The following is a 19,721-nucleotide window of genomic DNA, read 5'->3' on the forward strand; positions in this document are numbered from 1 at the left end:
ATAGGAGGAGGAACACGGCCAAACGCCAAATAAAAAGGTTCTAGGACATAAGAGCATAGAGGGAAATGAAATTGCTGATGAGCTTGCCAGGAAGGGGACGGAATTGGTCTCAGAGACCTCCTACCCAATCAGCGGCATCCCCCTGACAGTCGTTAAAGGGGAACTGCACAAATTATTTCTCAGGAAAGTGCAGAAAAGATGTAGCTCAATTTCTTCATGCGCTATTTCGAAAACCCTTTGGCCCCAGTACCATATACGAAGGACTCAGAAAGTTCTTTGGACTCCTCGCCATTCAATTTCCAAACTCGTAGCTGTGTTTACCGGTCACTGGACTATCGGCACACACGCGGAAAAGCTAGGGTTACCATTTTACCCCCATGGTAGAAGCTGTGGGGACAGTGCGCCAACCTACCATAAATCCCAACACTCTTTTTCATTACATCAACAGCTCTGGCTGGCTGTAGAGTCCGACCAGCGCTCTTTGCAAACGAAGAGCTTCAACTGCCTTGTGTGACCCGCGTTACTTCGGCACAATTGGAAATTTATTGAACCGTGAGATCCTAACAAGATTAGGCCGATTATTCTTTATAAGCTTTTTCCTTGCGCAGTTGCGACCTAAACTTTTTACTAGATATTTTTTTGTTGCAACAACTAGTGGTACTCGAATCCTTTTTAAAGAGCTTTAGGTAGCGAGCTGCGTGCGTCCTGGTGGGACTGTCACTATCAATAAAAACAAGGCGAATAATATCTAAACAACCTTCTACAGTTGAAACATGATTAGTAGTCTCTTTAGCTATTTATTTTATTTATATTTGTATTTGTATATACTTTTTATTTAAACTCTTCTTCTACGTACAACGAACCTATGTTCGTATGCTTGTTAATCTAAATTATGATTGAACTCGTCTATCGTCTACTTGTAATCGATCTCCTCATGCATTTCGTTCCCATTATCGTTTTGTGTTTGCGAAATTGTTCTCTTTTTTGTTAATCGACGACAGTTACAGAGCGCACTCCGTGAATTCGATTTTCTGAATCAAATGGACTCACAACCCAATACGCTACAACGGCCTGCCCACCAATTCAATCGCCAACAACAACAACAGCAGCAGCCACTGCCGCAGCAACAGAAGCCACAACAACAGCCATTGCAACAGCAATACATTGCATCGGCTGCACAACAAATACTTCAGCCATATCATACACCACTGCCCACTCAACATCCAACGCCTTTGCATCAGTACCAACCACAGCAGCCACTACAGTCGCAATCTCAGTCACTGCTGCCCGTTGGTGGTGGTGGCCAGAGTCGTCAAGAAGGTTCAATGCCGACAACACCGGAACTCAGTAACAGTCAAATGGCAGCACCGAATTTCGTTAGCGCCACAGCAACAAACAACAACAGTAAATACAAGGTGCCTCATGTGGCACGTCAAACTAGTCAAAGTAGTTTCAGAAATCAGCAACAAAACTACAACAACAACAATAATAGCAATAACAATGTAAATGCAACGTTGAGTGTTGCCGGCACGGGTGGTATGGCCAATATGTACCATCGTCCGGTGTTGGCCATGCCGCCGGTGGTGCTGATGGGCGGTGAATTGGGAGCCAATGATTTGGTGACCAGCCCGATAATTGAGATGCCGCCATCACCAGCGCCAAGTGCAATGCCGATTGTGGAGTATCCCGATGACGATGAGTATGCGCAGGACGTTTCAGCGACAAGTTACAGCACCGGTGTCGGTGATCGTTTCTGTGTTGAGGTTAGGATTAAAATTTTTTGTGTTTTCTTATGTTTACTTGTTTTCTTGCACATTTTATGTTTAATAGTTAATAGTTTACATATGTTTTATGTGGAATATGTGCGCATTAGGGTGCACCACTCTAAAAAAATATATACTGGTGTTCCATCGGAACTATAAAATTTATTATATTTTAACATTTTATCGACCGGTTGTGGTTGAGGCTGCCTTTCAGTAAGTACCGGCTAAATTTTCACTATGCATTGTGTTGTGCTAAGCAAAACTCTTCATCTGCACTTTCTTTATCCATTATAAACGGTAAAAAACTATTATAATTGATAAAAAATTGGACAGGTCAGTACAAAGCTGCAAATAATTAACGACGTTGGCGCTGTGTAGTTATAAAAAGAGCAACCCACTGACAAAAACCGTCAATAACCAAAAGCCGATTAATAGGCTACCGGTCAATAAGCGCTGACAATCGAAAAGCCTATAAATAGGCTACCGGTCGATAAAGTGTTAAGACATCTGCTAAAATATATCGAAAAAATATTAAGATTTTAGTGAGCTGAATCGACTTGAAAGGGCCCCTAAAAATTTAGTTTTTTATAAGTTAATTTTTGTTTTTATAAAATTTTTTTTTTTTGTAACTTTTTTTTATTTAGAACTTTTCTTTTTATTTAAATTTTTTTTTATTTAAATTTTTTTTATATTTAAATTTTTTCTTTTTAATTTTTTGTTTTATAAAATTTTTTTTATATATATTTTTTTTTGTTCACTCCTCTCGGGAGCACAGGGCTTCGACAAGACTCAGTCTTGTGTTGGTTTCGTTAATCTATTTTGATTTCTGACAGGGTAGGTGATTAGCCCCTGCCGCTACCAGTTCTAAGTAGTGGGAATGCCCACCTGTCGCTGCTTAGGAACAACGCCTTCTTACTTACAACTCGCACAGATGGTTGAGGACTTCGCTTTTTATTTTCTTATTTTTTTGTGTTAGAAACAGGGAAAGTAGATACATTTGGAAAAGTTACATACTTCCGCAAATAAATATCCAAAGGTGTGATATCATACGATCTTGGCTGCCAATGCACTGGTCCGAGACGAGAGATAAATTACTCACCGAAACGATAACGCAGTAAATCCTTTGTTTCACGGGCTGTATGGCAAGTAGCGTCGTCTTGTTGGATTCTTGTAGCGAAATGTTGTGGAGATCACTGGCTTCAATTTTCATGATCACAAAATCGTTTATCATAGCAGAACAACGTTCGTAATTCACTGTTACATTCGCGCCAGCCTCGTCTTTGAAGAAATATGGGCCGATGATTTCTCCAGCCCATAGGCCGCATAGAATGGAAGTAATGGCTGTTTCAAATACGGCAATTTTGCTTATTGATGTAGCTATTAAGCCAAAAATGGGCCTCATTGCTGAACAAAATTCGAATCCCAAAATGCAGATCTTCGGCGAGTTTTTCAAAAGCCTAACGAGTAAATTTATGACGCTTTGGTCGGCTTCAAATCTTGAACCAGCTGAATTTTATACGCTTTCAAACCAAGATCTTTGCGTAAAATTGCCCAAGTAGTGCCATAAGATAGGCAAAGTTGTTGAGATCGACTCCGAATCGATTCTCCCAGCTCTTCGGCAAAACTCTCATTTACAACCGCAATGTTCTCTTCACTTCGGGCTTTACGTGGTCTAATCGGACGAGTATCATCGAATAATGCAAAATTATTCATAATTTTCCTGATGGTTTGCCAAAATAGGGCGTTCGGTAGGACGGCTACGTACACCATAAGTTGGCCTGAGCTCGCGATGAACATTTTTCACACAAACGATTTTCGTAATACATTTGTACGATTTTTAAACGTTGTTGAGACGTTAAGTCTTTCCATGATGAAATTTCAATGAATACTGAGAAAAATTGTGTATTTAGCTTGACAGTAGTCACGCGTGATTTGTCGAAAAAAAACCTATTGGGGAAAAGTACACGCAATCTGATCAAATTTTTAATAAAATACGTGTACATTACCTATCAGAAAAATACATTGAGACTTAGTCCGCAGGGATTAAAAATTGTTTTTATTTTGTTGTTCTGTGTTATCATCTTAGGCAATTTTTTGGTAAAAGTAAAATATTTTTAAAACAATGTTTTTTTGGAGGTACATTTCAATCGGTTCAGCTCATGTAAAACTGAATATTATTCTAAATTTTTTAGTGCAAGTCTTAAAATATAATTTATTTTTTTTTATGCCACTGGAAAAATGGGCTTTTGTTTTTTTTGGTGTGGCACCCTAATGCACACATATTTGTTTAATATTAGGTGGCAACGTCTATACTTAAATTGGAACAGTTGCCATGCATGTTGTTCTTCAAGTTTCAAATGCAACACTGCAACATTAAAATTATCTTAAACAAATTCTACTTTACGCTGAGCTTTAAAACATTACTAATTCTAAATTCTAATTCTAAACATATTTAAACTATTAACTTTTTACTTGCTTTTGTTTTTGTTAAAAATCTCACTTATTAATTTAATTTATTATTTATTTTTTAAGTTCATGTTTTCCCACCCGTTTTAAACTGTCCAAATCACAGACTGTTGTGTGAATTTCTCTACAGTCTCTATTGCGTTTAGATAATCGAAACCAAGAATTACAAGTGGTCGATTCATAATCATCAACCAAGTCCAAGCGCACACTGTTGTTTTTTCGTTTATTGCACCTTAGAGAATATTTTCATATGTAAATAATGTAAAAAACAACCATCTCACTTATGTTGTAAATAATTTCGTTAGTTTTTCGTTTGTTGTGGCTAAGTAATTTTTTCGTCCATGAAAGCCCGGTGACACCACACATTCCGCACATAAGTTTGTGATTTCATCTCTTGATTCCTCGTAACCACATCTATATTTAGCGTCCTAACTTCCTTAATTGTTCGAATACTTGAAATAACCTGCACTTCCGTAAACCTTACAAATCACACGCCAGCCAGCGCTACTACTTTCACACCATTTAATCCCAAAAATACTCGCATTTACATAAAAAGGTTTTATTAATATTTGCAGATTTGTAGAACTTGCATTTTAACTCATTTTAACTGTATTTTTATGACGAAATAGTGACAAAGGCATTTATTGAATTTTTAAAATGTAAGCATAAAGCGTTTTTTTTTTAATCTGGGTATATTCGCTACATAAAACAAAAAAAAAAAAAATCATGTTTACCAAAGTGTTTAAAATATCTCAAAATGTTTTGAAACGTGTCCCACTTTACGGTCTAGATAAAAGGTGGTTGTTACTATTGTCAAAGGATTTGTATGATTGTCAGTTAGCCAACCGAAAAATCAAATATCCATAAAAAGGTCCCTTATTACCGCTAATGAAAGTTTATCGTTAACCGCATAACGAATGGATTATTTTAACACAAGCTCATAGAACTTGAATTAGCTGGGTTCCATAAAAAAACGTATTTGTTAAAGGTCTATAACAAAGAGTCGCGAACCGTTGCAAAATAAAGGTAGTTAGCGGTAGTCAGAGGCCTGAAAAAATGATGGTTTTCAATAATTTTGTTTGCTAGTCAATTTCTTTATTTTACAAAAATAAAAACATAGCATTAATAATTCACTTTAGCAAATTTCCAAAAAAAAAAAATAATAATAATTGTAAAATTTATCGCTGTTTGTGTGGAGCCTGTTTCTCCAGAAGCCCCTTGCAGTGCTCATCACAAGTCCTTGGAGATTCATCTAAAATCAATCGGACAAGAGAAATTAGTTTTATTTATAATCTTGTGGCGGATCGAATCTTTTTTTTTGTGTGTTCAAAATTAACAATATGGCGGTCTCATTTCATTTTTCAGATTTTCGTGAAAAAACCGGCAATTAATTGTTTAAATAAATCGAAATTAGTGAAAAAAAAATCCGAGTTTTTTATGTTTTTCAAAAGCATTATGAATTTTATTGAAATCTACCAAGCGGTTTTTAAGTTTAGTGACTACCAGCTCAATAAATACAGTTTTGAGAAAAATGCATTTAAGGGGGTATTCTGGTATAGACGCCTTAATTTTAGGTATTTTTAAAACTAATATAAAAAAAATTAAAAACATTTTTACTATCCATTTTTTTATGGTTTTTATTAATATTGGAAAAGTATAAAAAAAATTAACTAAAAAATAAAAATAATCATGGAATTACTGGCCGGCGGAGTGGGGGCTACATAAAAACGGTGCTCCATGGTTGACATGATTCCAACCCTTGTAGTGATCTAAAACAAACAAATTCAAAAAAGTCTTCTGTAGTTAGGATATCGCTATCGGATTACGCCAAATCAAAGAAAAAAAATCACAAAATGGCGTCAACTTGAAAAAAAAACATTTTTTTTACCTTTTCAACTTTTTTAAAAATACTTCAAACTTAAATTTTTGAAAATCCGAGGCAGGCGCGATAGACAGATGTATAATAAAAAATTCTTATCAATCTTCAAAGCGATCGGTCAAGTAGAACTTGATATATCATGACGACCATCTCAAAAAAAAAAATAGTTTTGAGAAAATCGCGTTTGAAGTTTGAGCAACAATTCCAGTAGAATAACTTAGATCATAATATTTACTACTCGCTCTGGATTAATCGGCGATATATTTCCAGGTATATACATATTATAAAAGTATAAAGTATATATATATGTATAGAATAAATAAAGATTGTGTGGGATACAAAAGATTTTCTGGAAAGAACGAGTCCTCAAGTCGTCCGGTAACATCTACGGTTCATTGTGCGCATCGCTCCACTCGGCCGGCTTAGACGCCACGTCACAAAATCCTCTGTATCCCCAAAAATAATTCGAATTTATAAAAATCCGTTGAAGGGCCTATTTTTGAAGGTCTAAACCTTGAAAATATGCAAAAAAAAGCTCGATTTTTTCAAATTTGTAGGCCAGAATGCCCCCTTGAAGTTTTTCTACTTACACTGTGTGATCTATTCCTGTGCCATATAATAGTTCTTCAGCCGTCATAGCAGGCTCCAAAATATCGATTTGCTGTTGTGTTATCGTTAGCGCACTTATCGAACGCTCCGGAGTGCCCGAATGCCCTTTGTTAATTGTTAAATAACTCGAAAAGTATTTGTGAGATTCACTTCAAGTTTTCACACAATATTTTTAAGATATTTGATACTTTAAGGAAATTCAAAAAAAAAAAAAAAAATCAAATTTTTTGATATTTTTGACCACTCCTAACCCCTTAAGAAAACTAAAATTTTGTTTAGTCAAAGTTTGGCTGTTTGATTTTTTTTTGTTGTTTTTTGATAATAACTCTAATCACTATTTTTAGTCAAAATATGGCGCTTAACAATTATGCGTATGTGAGAAATGACATCATTTAAATGTCCACCATGAGCAGTCATTTTCGCCGCACTCATTTCAAAAGCTTGTGACGTCATGCGCATAAAAGGGTGAATTTCCTATCACACACCTGATTTTAGTTTTATTGTTTTTTTTTTTTGTTTTTTTTTTTTTGTTTTTTTTTTTTTTTTTTGGTTTTTTTTTTTTGGTTTTTGCTAAGCATTATGAAATATTTTGGTGGGATTTTTAAAAACGTGTCATAATTAAAAAAAAAGACCGCTACAGCGACAGCCAAGTGTCACTTAAGGAGTGGCCGCCGTATAGGTAGGCGCGGGATGAGTGTGTGCTGAAAATACCTACAGCAAACAAATAAATAGAACACGTGGTTTACTATGAACACCGTTATGTTTTTGTATGTATATGCACTTGCTTAAATATTATTCCGTCTCACTTTATGAAATGCTCGAATTTGTGGTTTAAATGCAATGTCGTTAGTTTGCTGGATGAACTTCAAAACTAAAACAATCGAGAATTGGAGAAATCAAATCGAAAGTTTTCAGTTTACCTCCCTAAGTAAAGGTAGGTAGGTAGGGTGGTTGTGGTAATGCCACACTTAGTCTTGTCGTAAATCCATTGTGTGATACCACTGGAACTTATCCTTACACTAAGGGGTCCATTTTAAACCGCCTGCGTTGGTGGTGAATGGGTTGCTGATGTTGACGTTGTGGAGCACTGCCAGTTCGGACCTCGCGTAAAGGGCTCTGGTGAGGCGGATTATCTTAGCGGGAACTCCCTCTTTACTCAACGCCAGCTATATTCAGTCTCGTTTGATTGTGTCCAATGCCTTCTTGAAGTCGACGAACAGCATGTAAAACGGGGAGCGCCACTCAACTGATTGTTCTACTGTGATGCGAAGTGTGTTGGCTTGGTCAATACAGCTTCGGTGAGTGCGAAAACCGCTTGCTCGTCTCGTAAGGAGCGTTCAATATTTTTGAGCCTGCTTTGTATGATTACGGCTACAATTTTCTAGATGGTGCTAAGTAGGGTTATTCCTCGCCAGTTGCCGCGTTCACGCGGGTCGCCTTTCTTGAGCAGCATCACTATGATGCCTTTTGTCCAGGACGGAGGCAGCTTCTCATTGTTCCAGTTGGTGGTGATGTGGGGATGAAGAATTTCCGCTGATATTTGCGGGTCGGCTGTCATTAGTTCAGGCTGTATGCCATCTTCGCCCGCCACTTTGTTGAGCTACAGCTTCTTAATTGCATCTTTAATCTCCGCTAGGCTGAGGCAGGATGTTGTTATTTTATTGGTATATGGTTGTTGTGCTGCCCACCTTAAAACTAGGTATACTTCTAAGAACAATGTTGCTAGTTGCTTCAAAGTGTTGCTTCCATCTGCGGATCTGGTCATCATTGGAAGTCAGTAAAGCACCATTCAGATCTCTGATCGGCTGGTTGCTGCTACTCCGCTGGTTGGTTAGGCGGCCAACTATGCGGTACAGCTGTCTCATGTTGTTTACTCCTGCTGCCGCTTCGGCATCGCTAGCGAGGTCTTCAACGAACTTTCTCCTATCATTTCTGGCCCATTTTTTTTTTACTTGCTTCGCCACCTCTCTGTAGGCTGGCTCAAGAGAGCCATTCGCTGATAAGTTGCTTTTTAAGTTGGTTTCTGCGCTGAATGATGTCCCAAGTGGTGTCAGAGATCCATGGTTTGCTGTTGGTGGTCTTTATTGAGCCAAGCGCATTTTGCATACATTTCGAATATTTGTTTATTTTTTTATGACACTTTGCAGCAAATGAGGAAAGGATCTTTTAGGGTAGACTGATTTCTCTCGTGTGAACTTGCTTAATTTTTTTATTTTATTTATTTTTTATAAATCATTCGCCTTTAAAAGAACATTTGAAATTGAAAAATGCATGCCATACCCCATTGCCTGTATGCCACTTACTTCAAATACCATATCTGCGGCTGCTTGCTGACAAAATCCTTCAAAATATTTTTAAGTCTGCTTTCAATTATCACTAAGTAAAACTGTACGTGTGTTTTTTCATTTTTAAATGATTTAATTTTATTGATTTAGGTGTTATAAAAAACTCAAAAATGCTAATTTTTATTGCTTTTGTTTTTATATAAGTAACTTAATTTTTTTTTTCTCAAATTTTGTATTTAACACAAACTGCAAATTACACCTACCGACAGTTTTGCGTAACACCACAAACCTCGATACATATATATGTAAATACGTATAAGTACACACATAAACACACACACACATATATTTATTGTCAAGTACGTCACTGTTAAGGTCATAGCTACACCTACGCTTTGCCTGTTTTGAAATTTACGTTTGTGTGTTGGTGTTAAATGTTTTGTGACTGTTTAAAAATAAACGCAAAAAATATATTCCACAGCTAAAAACAAACGTTTGAATCGCCTCCAATAGTAAACGCCACTTGAATATCCAGGTGTGAAAATATTTGATTTAAATTATAAATCTCATATTCCAATGTCGAACGTCTTCACATCTGCACTTGCTTTATAAATACCTGTGTAGGTACTGCATACGGCCTGTGACGACAATGAATGAATCGACGACCTACAAGCAGTGGCGACAATTGACAGCAAAAATGTCCAATTATTTTTGAAGCTTTTAGAGAGTTGTTGTTTTTTCATTTTTATTTGCTATTGATTTATTAAGAAAGTAATTTTTTTTTATGAGAAAATTGTCAGCTTCTACATTTTGTTGGGCTTTTATTCTGTTTCTCTCGTCGTAGTCGTAGGTGGATTTCCTCCGCTTTTATCTCTTCGATTTACCTACGAGTATATTTTCTTTTCTCTTTTGCATCTTTAGATCTTCTAAAAATATTTTTGTGCACGTTGGTTTTGTGTGACACATTTAGATGTCGAAAAGAAGTCAAAATAGAGCTCAACAGCAATAATAATCGAAGAAACAGCAAAAAATTGAGCAGAACACAACATACAGTTGCTCACAAAATTAAATGTACTCTTGAACGTAAAAGGGGAAAAAGGAAAAAAATCGAATATTTAATGGTTGTGGGTTAAAATAAAAGCAAACTGACTTGCTAATGAAAATTTACCTTTAGTGAGCTCACGGCAGACGAGTCACACATAACAGTGTTGTTCAAAACTAAATAGCCTACTAAATTTTTCTATTAATACATTTTTTTTCGCTTCTATGTTAAAGAACTCTTAGACCCAGATGACTCTTCCTTCGTCGTATCGAGATGTCGCGAATTTTTATTTTATGTTTTTTTTGTTTTCTAATTACGAGTACTTTTTTCATAGTTCTGCTAGTCACGTCGGTACTTTTGATGTTGAGTTTATCCAAATACTTGGATTCCAATCAAGCGAAGGGGTTTGCCCCTTGCCCGTCTTTGTCGAGAGTTGCGATTTGGTTAGACTAATAAGTTGTCGACTTCGTCATATCACTGGTGAGAAACGTCTTGCGATATGGTATTGGTATCTGTCTAGTACTTAGTTAGGTTAGGTGAAGTGACTTTCTTTTGACGCACCTAGGCCACTTATTGTGATACCACCGGAACTATCCTATCCGTGCTCTCTAAACCATTGTGTAACCTTTAAGAATCTGGCTATGCTAGCTAGCTGCAATGTTGTCAAGAAAATCGAGACCGAACAATCTCAACCGTCTTCTACACAGAGCCATGTACCCGCGTAGGTGATCGGCTGTCACTTCTTCTTCTATATCCTTACAGCTTCTGCAATAGTCACTGGATGGTGCCGCTGATCTATTGGATAGAATACCTACTACTATTCCTAAATCCTTCCTACTTAATTTAAGTAGATTCTTTCTCCTTATTCTCCTTTTTCATACGGGACACGTTTGTCTACTGATAGCGCAGGTGTTTAACTGTCTCCACTTGAAATTTGCAACAGTAATGGGGTGTCGTACATGTTGCCAAGGGCATGGGCATGTCACCTTGTCCTGACTAACTTGGGGCGAGGAGCCCAATCTAGCTAACTCATCTGCCTTACAGTTACCTTTAATGTTACTATGTCCTCGCACCAAGAGTAGATTAATAGAAAAATGCTATGGAAGTATTTTTAATAATTTGATTTTTGAAAGATGAGATGAGCGATTTCAGTTCTGCCTGCCTATCGGAGTAAATGAAGATCTCTCTAACTGTGACTACGCTAAACCGCTTTCTGTGATTGCCAAGATTATGGCTTGGAATACGCTGCAATGATCAGGCAGGCGAAAGGATATATTGGTGCCTATAGTTTTCGAATATACACCACCTTCCCATCACTTGATCATACAGAGTTTGAGCCTTACTTATATATACTGACGCCATTTTCATTATTTATTACACCATTTTCCCAGTCTTTTCTGGAAGGAAAATGAATTGAATGAAGTTTGCGAGGCTTTGAGTGCCCCAGCAATACTGAGGTTAGCCGCCCTTTGAATATTATCTAGCCTCTTGATTGAAGTTTTACTATCAAGAATTGGCTACCAGACCAGAACTCCGTAGGTCATAATTGGTCTGACAGAGCTGTATGTAGCCAGTGAACAGAGCTAACCCAAAAGCCCGCCGTCTAAGATCATCCCTAAGCTAGCCGAAAGAACCCAAAAAATGCTTAAAGAAATCGCTTTACGGGTGCCCTGCTTAGCCTAGTCGGTGCATCAGCTAACAATTTTACTAACTTCGACTTAGTTTTATGAAATTAACTTCAAGCCAACGTATTTATTTATTAAAGTAGAAATTATCTGTGAAACTCCTCATCCATTATTGAATTAAGATTCAGTTAAAGAAACAAAAAGTGGAGGTTGAGAGGTTGAGTGACATGAGAAAAATTCTTTACAATCCTTGATATCACAGCTTGCTTTGGACGATATTCTTTTTAGTGGCTGCAGCCTGACTGTGAATATGACAATGTAACCCGACACTCTTCTAGGCTAGGAGCATTTTTCATGAATACTGCAGAAGTTGTATAGACGAGTAAGAGGAATAAACAGTAAAACACTTCCTCTGTAACTGTCCAACCTTAGCTCGGAGTAGAGTAGTAGTAGGAAAGTTGTTAGGAAATAACTCTTTTGACTCTCTCATGGAACTAGACGGTGTTGAGATAAAACTTACCCTAAGTTTCATAAGAGCATTTAAATGGTTCCATGATAAATAAACACTAAAGTTCCCGTGAGTGTTACACAGTGGTACCACAACGGACCTACATGGTCTAAGGGAGTTGGCTGTTCTAAACCGACTGCCACAAATACCTACCACCCGTTCAGTGATTTTGCTCTTTCTTATTTTGTGCTGTAGGTGCCATAACCTATACAGCTGCCTTTTTAGTAATAATTGATTTCATCCATTCCATGAACTAAGTGGATCTAAGTTCTAGGATTGAAAGGAGAGCTCTTAGTTTTTTTACCTCCCCTTAAAATGTATCTGTTGTTTGTGCTTTATAAAGCGCAAAAAGTTCGTCTAATTCATTTCTGCAGCTTCGGCAGTAGTCGTAAAATGGAAAATTTATATACTTACAATATTCACCCATCATACAACGGTCCAATTATCCTGCTGACTGCGAATATTAGCCGTTTCTTATAAGAAGTTAGTGCGACGCGTACACTTTGGCAAGTGTTACCCACGAATAATTATGCCTCTCTGCTTTCTAGTTAGTTAGTTGGCGCCTCAATTCCTAGGGATGCTCTGTGGCCCGTGAGGTATACTACTGCTACAACAACAACAACAAAGTTTGTGGTAGATTTCAGAACCAGCTCGTTCAAAACTCTTGGACGGGGTTATATACAGTTAGAAGTCGAAAAGAAGCGAATTTTCCAGAATTTTTTCTGAGAAAACTTTTGAATTTATTGATCTAAAATTTTTACACATTTAACACAATCCTTTTAACTGTATTTTAAGACTTAGTATTAGTAAAAATATTTATGTGGAATAGAGCTACAGCTGATATCCGCGAGCTCCTCTCAAAAAAGACGTTTTGCGGTGACCACTATATCTCTGAACTGGATCCTCGAAATTAAAAAACCAAACAGATTTCGTTAAAGTAATTAATGGAAAGAATAGCAAAATAATTTTTTTTTACAAAAGGGCGGTTTCTCAAAAGCAAAACAAAAAAAAAAAATCGATTCTTTACCAAAATTTGGGCCTTAAATTGTTTACAAAAAAAAATATTTATCGGTGAGAAAAAATCTTCGACTAAGTACTAACAAATCTCGTGTTAAAATTTGAGACTAATCGGTTTAGCAATTTTCGAGTAAATTTGGTCACCGACTTTGAAAACACCATTTTGAGAAAAACGCGTTTAAAGTTTGAAAAGGACTTTACAAGCACTCTGAAACGCTTTTTCAAATTTGCGTGTAACTTCGAAAATATTCACCGGAACTATATTAAATTTTCTGTGTGTATTCTTATATACATATATGCACATTAAGAGAAAAAAAAAAAAAAAAAAAAAAACGATTTTTGAAAATAGCAGCTTAGCTCTTATAGTGAATAGTAAAATAGTTATTCCTTTAAAGGCTGGTCGTCTTTAGTTGTATAGAAATATGGTATATCTTACATACTTTGTTCAGGAGTTTGCACAATTTTTTTGCAATAGACTTCTCATTTTACCTTTGCTAGGGAACATTATGTTAAAATGTATGTATGTATGTTATTGCTTACATATGTGTGTATATGCAAGTCTAATTCTAGAAGCAGGTGCTTTTATATTCATTACAAAAATTTAACGAAAAATATTTAACATGGAAATGATTGCGAAAAGTTTAGGAAGAAACACTGAATGCAAACTTTTTGCGCCTAGTGTATATGTATCACATTCCTTTTGGTGTCGCTATTCTACTGCGCCTATTTACTAATTCTTTGTATTTTTCCGCCTCTGCTGTCATAATTTTACCGCCACCTTTTTAACGTTGAGATAATTTGACCATTTGACGGTGACAATTGCCGCTCTGCAGCTTAGTATTTCAAGATCACGGCCGTTAACAGTACAAATCCGAGACTCGCTCGTCGCCGCCAAGTTCTCTGCTTTGTAAAATTTCCGCAAAGTATTCCATATCGTACATACATTTAGGCGCGCGTCTATTAACAATTACAAGAAAATAAATTACCAGGATTTTTGCGAATCGTTTAACTTTGTGTTCGAAGGCATATACGGGAGAAATCTCCGCTGCAATGTGTGGTCGATAGTTTGCCATTGGATTGCCGGAAATGTTGCCAACATTTCAATTGGTTGCAAGCGTCGTTAAGCAACTTTGTACCTCACAACTACAGCAGTATCAATGCAATTCAAAATCAAACAATAAACTTTTGAAATTCAAACGTTCTGCATTGTCCTCAGCTGCCGCGCTCCTTTGCCCAACACTCTATGCAGCTACCGCGCCACGAGCATTGCTGCAGGCATCTGTAGGTGGCGCATTTTCTTATATTATTTATTGCTGCAAATGCACTTGTATAGTATATGCATACATACACACTCGTACGTAAATATGTGATCAGCGTAAATACGTAATTTTACACATATGTATGTATGTATGTATGTATGCATTTCTATATTGTGTATTACTTAAGCAATGTGATTAAATTTACTAATAAGAACTTAAAAAGTAAGCATAAAAACAAATACCGCAAAGTAAAATAAAACAAATTAAATAAAAGTAGGTCTCCACACAGGGTTCTACTATACTTACATACGTATTATTCTAAGCGGTGTGTATGTATGTATATTTATGTTGTGTATTTTGTTTTTATATTATATTTGTGGTCATCTCTCATTTGCGCTCACAGTTAATATTTTCGTTTCAACAAAACATCTCTTCGCTCGCACCCATAAATGTTTTTAATGCTCACCTAATAAATGTATGTCTCTTTGTGTATGTGTAGGCGTACAAATTTGTATACTCATTCGCATAGTTCATGCAAATTGTTATATGTAACAACAAAGAAATGGAAAAAACCAAAACAATATTCGCTTTCTTTTTCTTTCGGCTCTTGTATCTTGTATTTATATACCATCCGCAGGCGCATATCAATGTTGTACACATAACAATTGAACCTTTAACGACAACACTTCCAACAACAACAACAAGCATACACATTGCCGATAAACCGAATGAGATCGCCATTTCGCCAACCACAACGGCAACAACAATAACATTGACTGATAATGAAATCGAAACTGAAATCGAACTTGAAACAAAGAGTCTGAGCGATTGCATAGAAACGAAAAGTCCGCTTAAAATTGAGTCAATCACATTAACGGAATCATCGTTCACAACTGATGAAAGTGATAAATTAGGAACGAAAAGTACAAATGAAAATTCAGTGCAGGTAAAGTGATGATTTTCACTCGCCAGTGGCGAACTGGTCGAAATTACATATTTGATGGGAATAATCTGATCTTGTCTCGAATAATTCATGCCTAATTTTTTATGCATATTTAGAAAAGTGGATTTCAATAGCGTCATAACATTTTTGAATTTAAAGACAAATGCACTTTTAGGTTTTTTTTTATGATCTGGTAATATCAAAACGTCATTGAAAGGTATTACAATTTTAACGGGATGAGGTGCAAGTACTTGCGAAAATCTCAATCAGGGATTGCTTTTTTAAAGTAAGAACTCCATACCTTTAGCCATACTCGCTAGCGGCGAATCTTACTCCATAACTTTGTTGTTGTTTTCGTCAAATTATTCGAGCATAGCGATAGCGAGCGGGGAAGTGGCGAATAGAAGAGGCCTTATAGCTCATTAGGTCGCATTGCCTTACCAGCACATGTAATTTAAGGCAGTTCTCTTCCCGCGTTGCCGACATACATAGGTATGTATGTTCATTTGCTTCATCTATTCGCCACTTGCTAAGTCTTGGCGACAAAAAGAGGCCTAATGCTTCAGTTCTAAACGTGAATTTGTAGTAAAGATCTTAGCTTACACTCGTACAGCATCTAACCATAATCCAGTGAGTTTCGTATTGGTTGATTTGGCCGTTGCTTTAATGGCACGTTGGCGGTATTTCCAATTATTCCGAAAAAATAGGCGATCGAAGTGTTTCGTGCGCGAACAACTTTCATAGGATTTGGCTCCTGTTAAAAAACCGATGCAGTCTATTGTTGGTCAAGTTCGGGTACATATGCCTGGATTCATGATTCGTTACTATCAGGCTCTTTTGCGTCCTTTGATGCATGGGGAATGAATTTTGTCAAAATTTCTTTGCAGACTTCGACATGAGCCTTTTTTTGAGTGATTGCCAAATAATGCTGTATGCAACATGAACAAATCTTGTATTAGCCAAATGTTCATGGAACATTGAATGCGACAAGTGGAACTAATGTCCAAGCCTACACTTGCAAACAAACGATCTTGCAATATCAGTTCAGTAGCGATTTTTTCAGACCACAACAACTGCTTTTGAACGATGTTCATGTAATTCGTATTGCAGGGAAGTGCAACTAAGATTGTATTCGGAAAGCCAATGAAACACGATGGCTCGAATTGATGGTTTGTCTCCAAAAGTCGAACCGAGTTGATGGGCACACTATTGCTGACTTAATCCATGTCAAAAGTCATAGAAAATCGTAATATGATTATACTCAGGTAGGTCGGTTAAATGACAAGAATACCACGGGTACACTAGAAGTAGCAACAGAGTGCCGTTTCGATACCATAATGTAGACCACTACCTGCGAAGAATTACAAAATTAAAAGAAGGAAAATCCCATATCCCAATAAAGCACACTAAGGAACCTCAAGCGTCTAGTCGCCAAACCCGGACATTTGCAAAGAAAGTGTTCAACTGTCTTTTTCTCTGCAGGATTCCCACAGCTTCTTCAATGGAGGTTTTACGAAAGTTTAAGTCGAGCACTTTAAGCGTCAGGCTTCTGTCGTACTTAGGTCCCTACTGTTCTAAAATTTACATTTTTTAAAAGCTCTTTATTTGCCTTTTTAAGTTGATCCCCTGAATTTGTTATTTCAGCTTAATACAATCTACTGTGTATTAAAATAAATAAGGTTGCCAGATTAACGGATACACTAAAATTTAAATTTTTTGAAAGTCCTTTGTTTGCCTTTTCAAAGGGGAAAAATTAAGGTTCATCCCCAGAATATGTGTATTACAATAAATAAGTTTGCCAGATTAACGAATATTCTAAGATTTCCATTTTTTAAAAGCTCTTTATTTGCCTTTTTTAGGGGGATAAAAATTACAGTTCATCCCCAGAATTTGTGTATTAAAAAAAATAGGGTTGCCAGACTAACGAATATTCTAAGATTTACATTTTTTTAAAAGTGCACTATTTGCCTTTTTTAGGGGGATACAAATTACAGTTCATCCCCAGAATTTGTGTATTAAAATAAAATTACAGTTTATACGAATGCGATTTCTTTATCTTCACGACGAGTATGCTCGACATAAACAGTTAGAGGGTTAAAGGTGATTTTGATTTGAAAAAGAAATTGATTCTCTAAGGCAAAGTACTGGAAAAAATGAAATTTGATGCTTCAAATTCAACCTCTACAACCTCAAAATACCCATGCTTCTTTCCAACTCTTTCGAATGCCACGTTCTATACAAAATAACTTCTACAGTAAGCTTCTTCTATTCGCTACTTCCCTGATCGCTATCTCTCTGCTCGGCTCACTCGATGAAAAATTTGCATATGAAAGCCACTGCAAAGTTATCAAGCAAGATTCGCCGCTAGCAAGTGTGGTTGTACCTCAAAAAACTGGTATAATTCCCTATCTTACAAACAAATGCAACTTTGGGCAGCTCTATTCAGCGCTACCAAGATAAGTTCACTTATACCAGTTGCTGCATCTATTCGCCACTTGCTAAAGCTTGGCGAAAAGAAGACGCCTAATATTGCAGTAAATTATCAGCTGTACATCAGCAACGCAGGGTATGTAGGCAAGTAACGAAGGTAGCAATATTGTAATTATAACATGGCTCGAACACACCCTGTATTTATACATTTCGACGAATAGAGAAAATAGGTCAAGACTTGCTATGAAAAATGTCATCCAAAATATGTTTTAACAATAGCAAAAAAGTGCAGTGTAAAAAGACTCTGCGCTGGCACACAGGCTTGGGAAAATGCACAGGTAAAAAGCCAGTTATTAAAATGTCAAAAAGTGTACATTTCACATTTCTCACCGTACAAAAAAGCACTTTCCAGATTTGTTTAATTTTAAGAAAGCTTGCAGATAGGAAGCTTCAAACTTCGTTGTTGTGTTTTAATCTATTTTTTTTTTAATTTATTTTAACCAGCAATGCTATTAATAATCTATTGAATGCTAGCTTTCAATATTGCCGTGCTATTTCACGCAGAATATTTAATTGAAAATATGTTTCACTTTTTTTTTTGTTAATAATTTATGTAAAAAATATGACGCCATTATAAGCGAAACACTAATGAACTATTGCATCTTCTAGATCATACCACAGTTTGGCAATCTATCGGTTAGCAGCAGCAGCAACAACAACCAACAACAAAAACAATATGTGCCCGATTCACCGATTATACAGGAACCGCCAACACCAACAGTCTACGGACAGTCGACCGGACAAGCACCGCACTTTCCACCGCAGGTCGCACAGCGCCAAAATTACGCACCAACAGCAGGCCCAGCCTATCAGCAACACCAGCAGCAGCCCATCTACCAAAATCAATACGAACTCAATGCCACATCTATGCCACCACCACCTGCACCAACGGCCGGCGGTCGTCGCAATGTTGCACGCGGCTTGCAGTATCGCGACTCGGCTTATGAGTCACGCCGCCAGTCGCAGGCTATGGGAGGCGGAAATGTGCCGCCAAGCATGCTGGCTATAGAGAACTTCCGGCTGTTGAGCGTTTTGGGGCGCGGCCACTTCGGCAAGGTTATATTGTCACAGTTGCGCAGCAGTAACCAATACTATGCCATCAAAGCATTGAAAAAAGGCGACATTATAGCGCGTGACGAGGTCGAATCGTTGTTGAGTGAGAAGCGTATTTTCGAAGTGGCCAATGCGATGCGTCATCCGTTTCTGGTCAATCTGTACGCGTGTTTCCAGACCGATGTGAGTTGCAATTGAAACATTTCTTTTTCTGTTGCTCTTAATTTTGAATTTGTTTTTGTATTCAACTTTTTGCATTACATTTCGTCTATTTGCAGCAACACGTTTGCTTCGTTATGGAGTATGCGGCTGGTGGTGATCTGATGATGCACATACACACAGATGTATTTTCGGAGCCGCGCGCTGTATTCTATGCCGCTTGCGTTGTTTTGGGGCTGCAGTATTTGCATGAAAATAAAATCATTTATCGTGATTTGAAACTTGATAATCTACTTTTGGACACAGATGGTGCGCACTCACACACTACTTACATTGACATACATACATACATACATACGTATCCATTTTGTTCTTTTAATAAACTCTCACTTTTTTCACAGGTTATGTGAAAATAGCTGACTTCGGTTTGTGCAAAGAGGGTATGGGATTTGGTGATCGCACCGGCACCTTCTGTGGCACACCTGAATTTTTGGCGCCTGAAGTCCTCACAGAGACCTCTTACACACGCGCTGTAGACTGGTGGGGTTTGGGAGTTTTAATATTTGAAATGCTTGTCGGCGAGGTAAATTAGCGTAGAAATTCTGTTACATTTCAATAAATAA

At 37.1% G+C, this 19,721-nt stretch overlaps 1 protein-coding gene across 8 annotated transcripts in view; it reads left to right on the plus strand.

Moving 5' to 3' along the window:
• The window catches only part of LOC129244756 (serine/threonine-protein kinase N), a 155,607-nt gene that overhangs the window by 130,980 nt on the left and 4,906 nt on the right, over positions 1-19,721 (plus strand). For 3 of the 8 annotated variants that reach the window (XM_054882574.1, XM_054882572.1, XM_054882570.1), the window contains 5 exons: positions 1,002-1,763; positions 15,091-15,399; positions 18,496-19,122; positions 19,218-19,407; positions 19,500-19,681. In XM_054882574.1, the coding sequence (XP_054738549.1) occupies positions 1,002-1,763; positions 15,091-15,399; positions 18,496-19,122; positions 19,218-19,407; positions 19,500-19,681 (2,070 nt within the window). The remainder of the gene's footprint in view (positions 1-1,001; positions 1,764-15,090; positions 15,400-18,495; positions 19,123-19,217; positions 19,408-19,499; positions 19,682-19,721) is intronic. The other 5 variants (XM_054882578.1, XM_054882577.1, XM_054882571.1 and 2 more) reach the window with 4 other exon arrangements.

This window comes from Anastrepha obliqua, chromosome 4, assembly GCF_027943255.1.
Source record: "Anastrepha obliqua isolate idAnaObli1 chromosome 4, idAnaObli1_1.0, whole genome shotgun sequence".
Classification (NCBI taxonomy): domain Eukaryota; kingdom Metazoa; phylum Arthropoda; class Insecta; order Diptera; family Tephritidae; genus Anastrepha; species Anastrepha obliqua.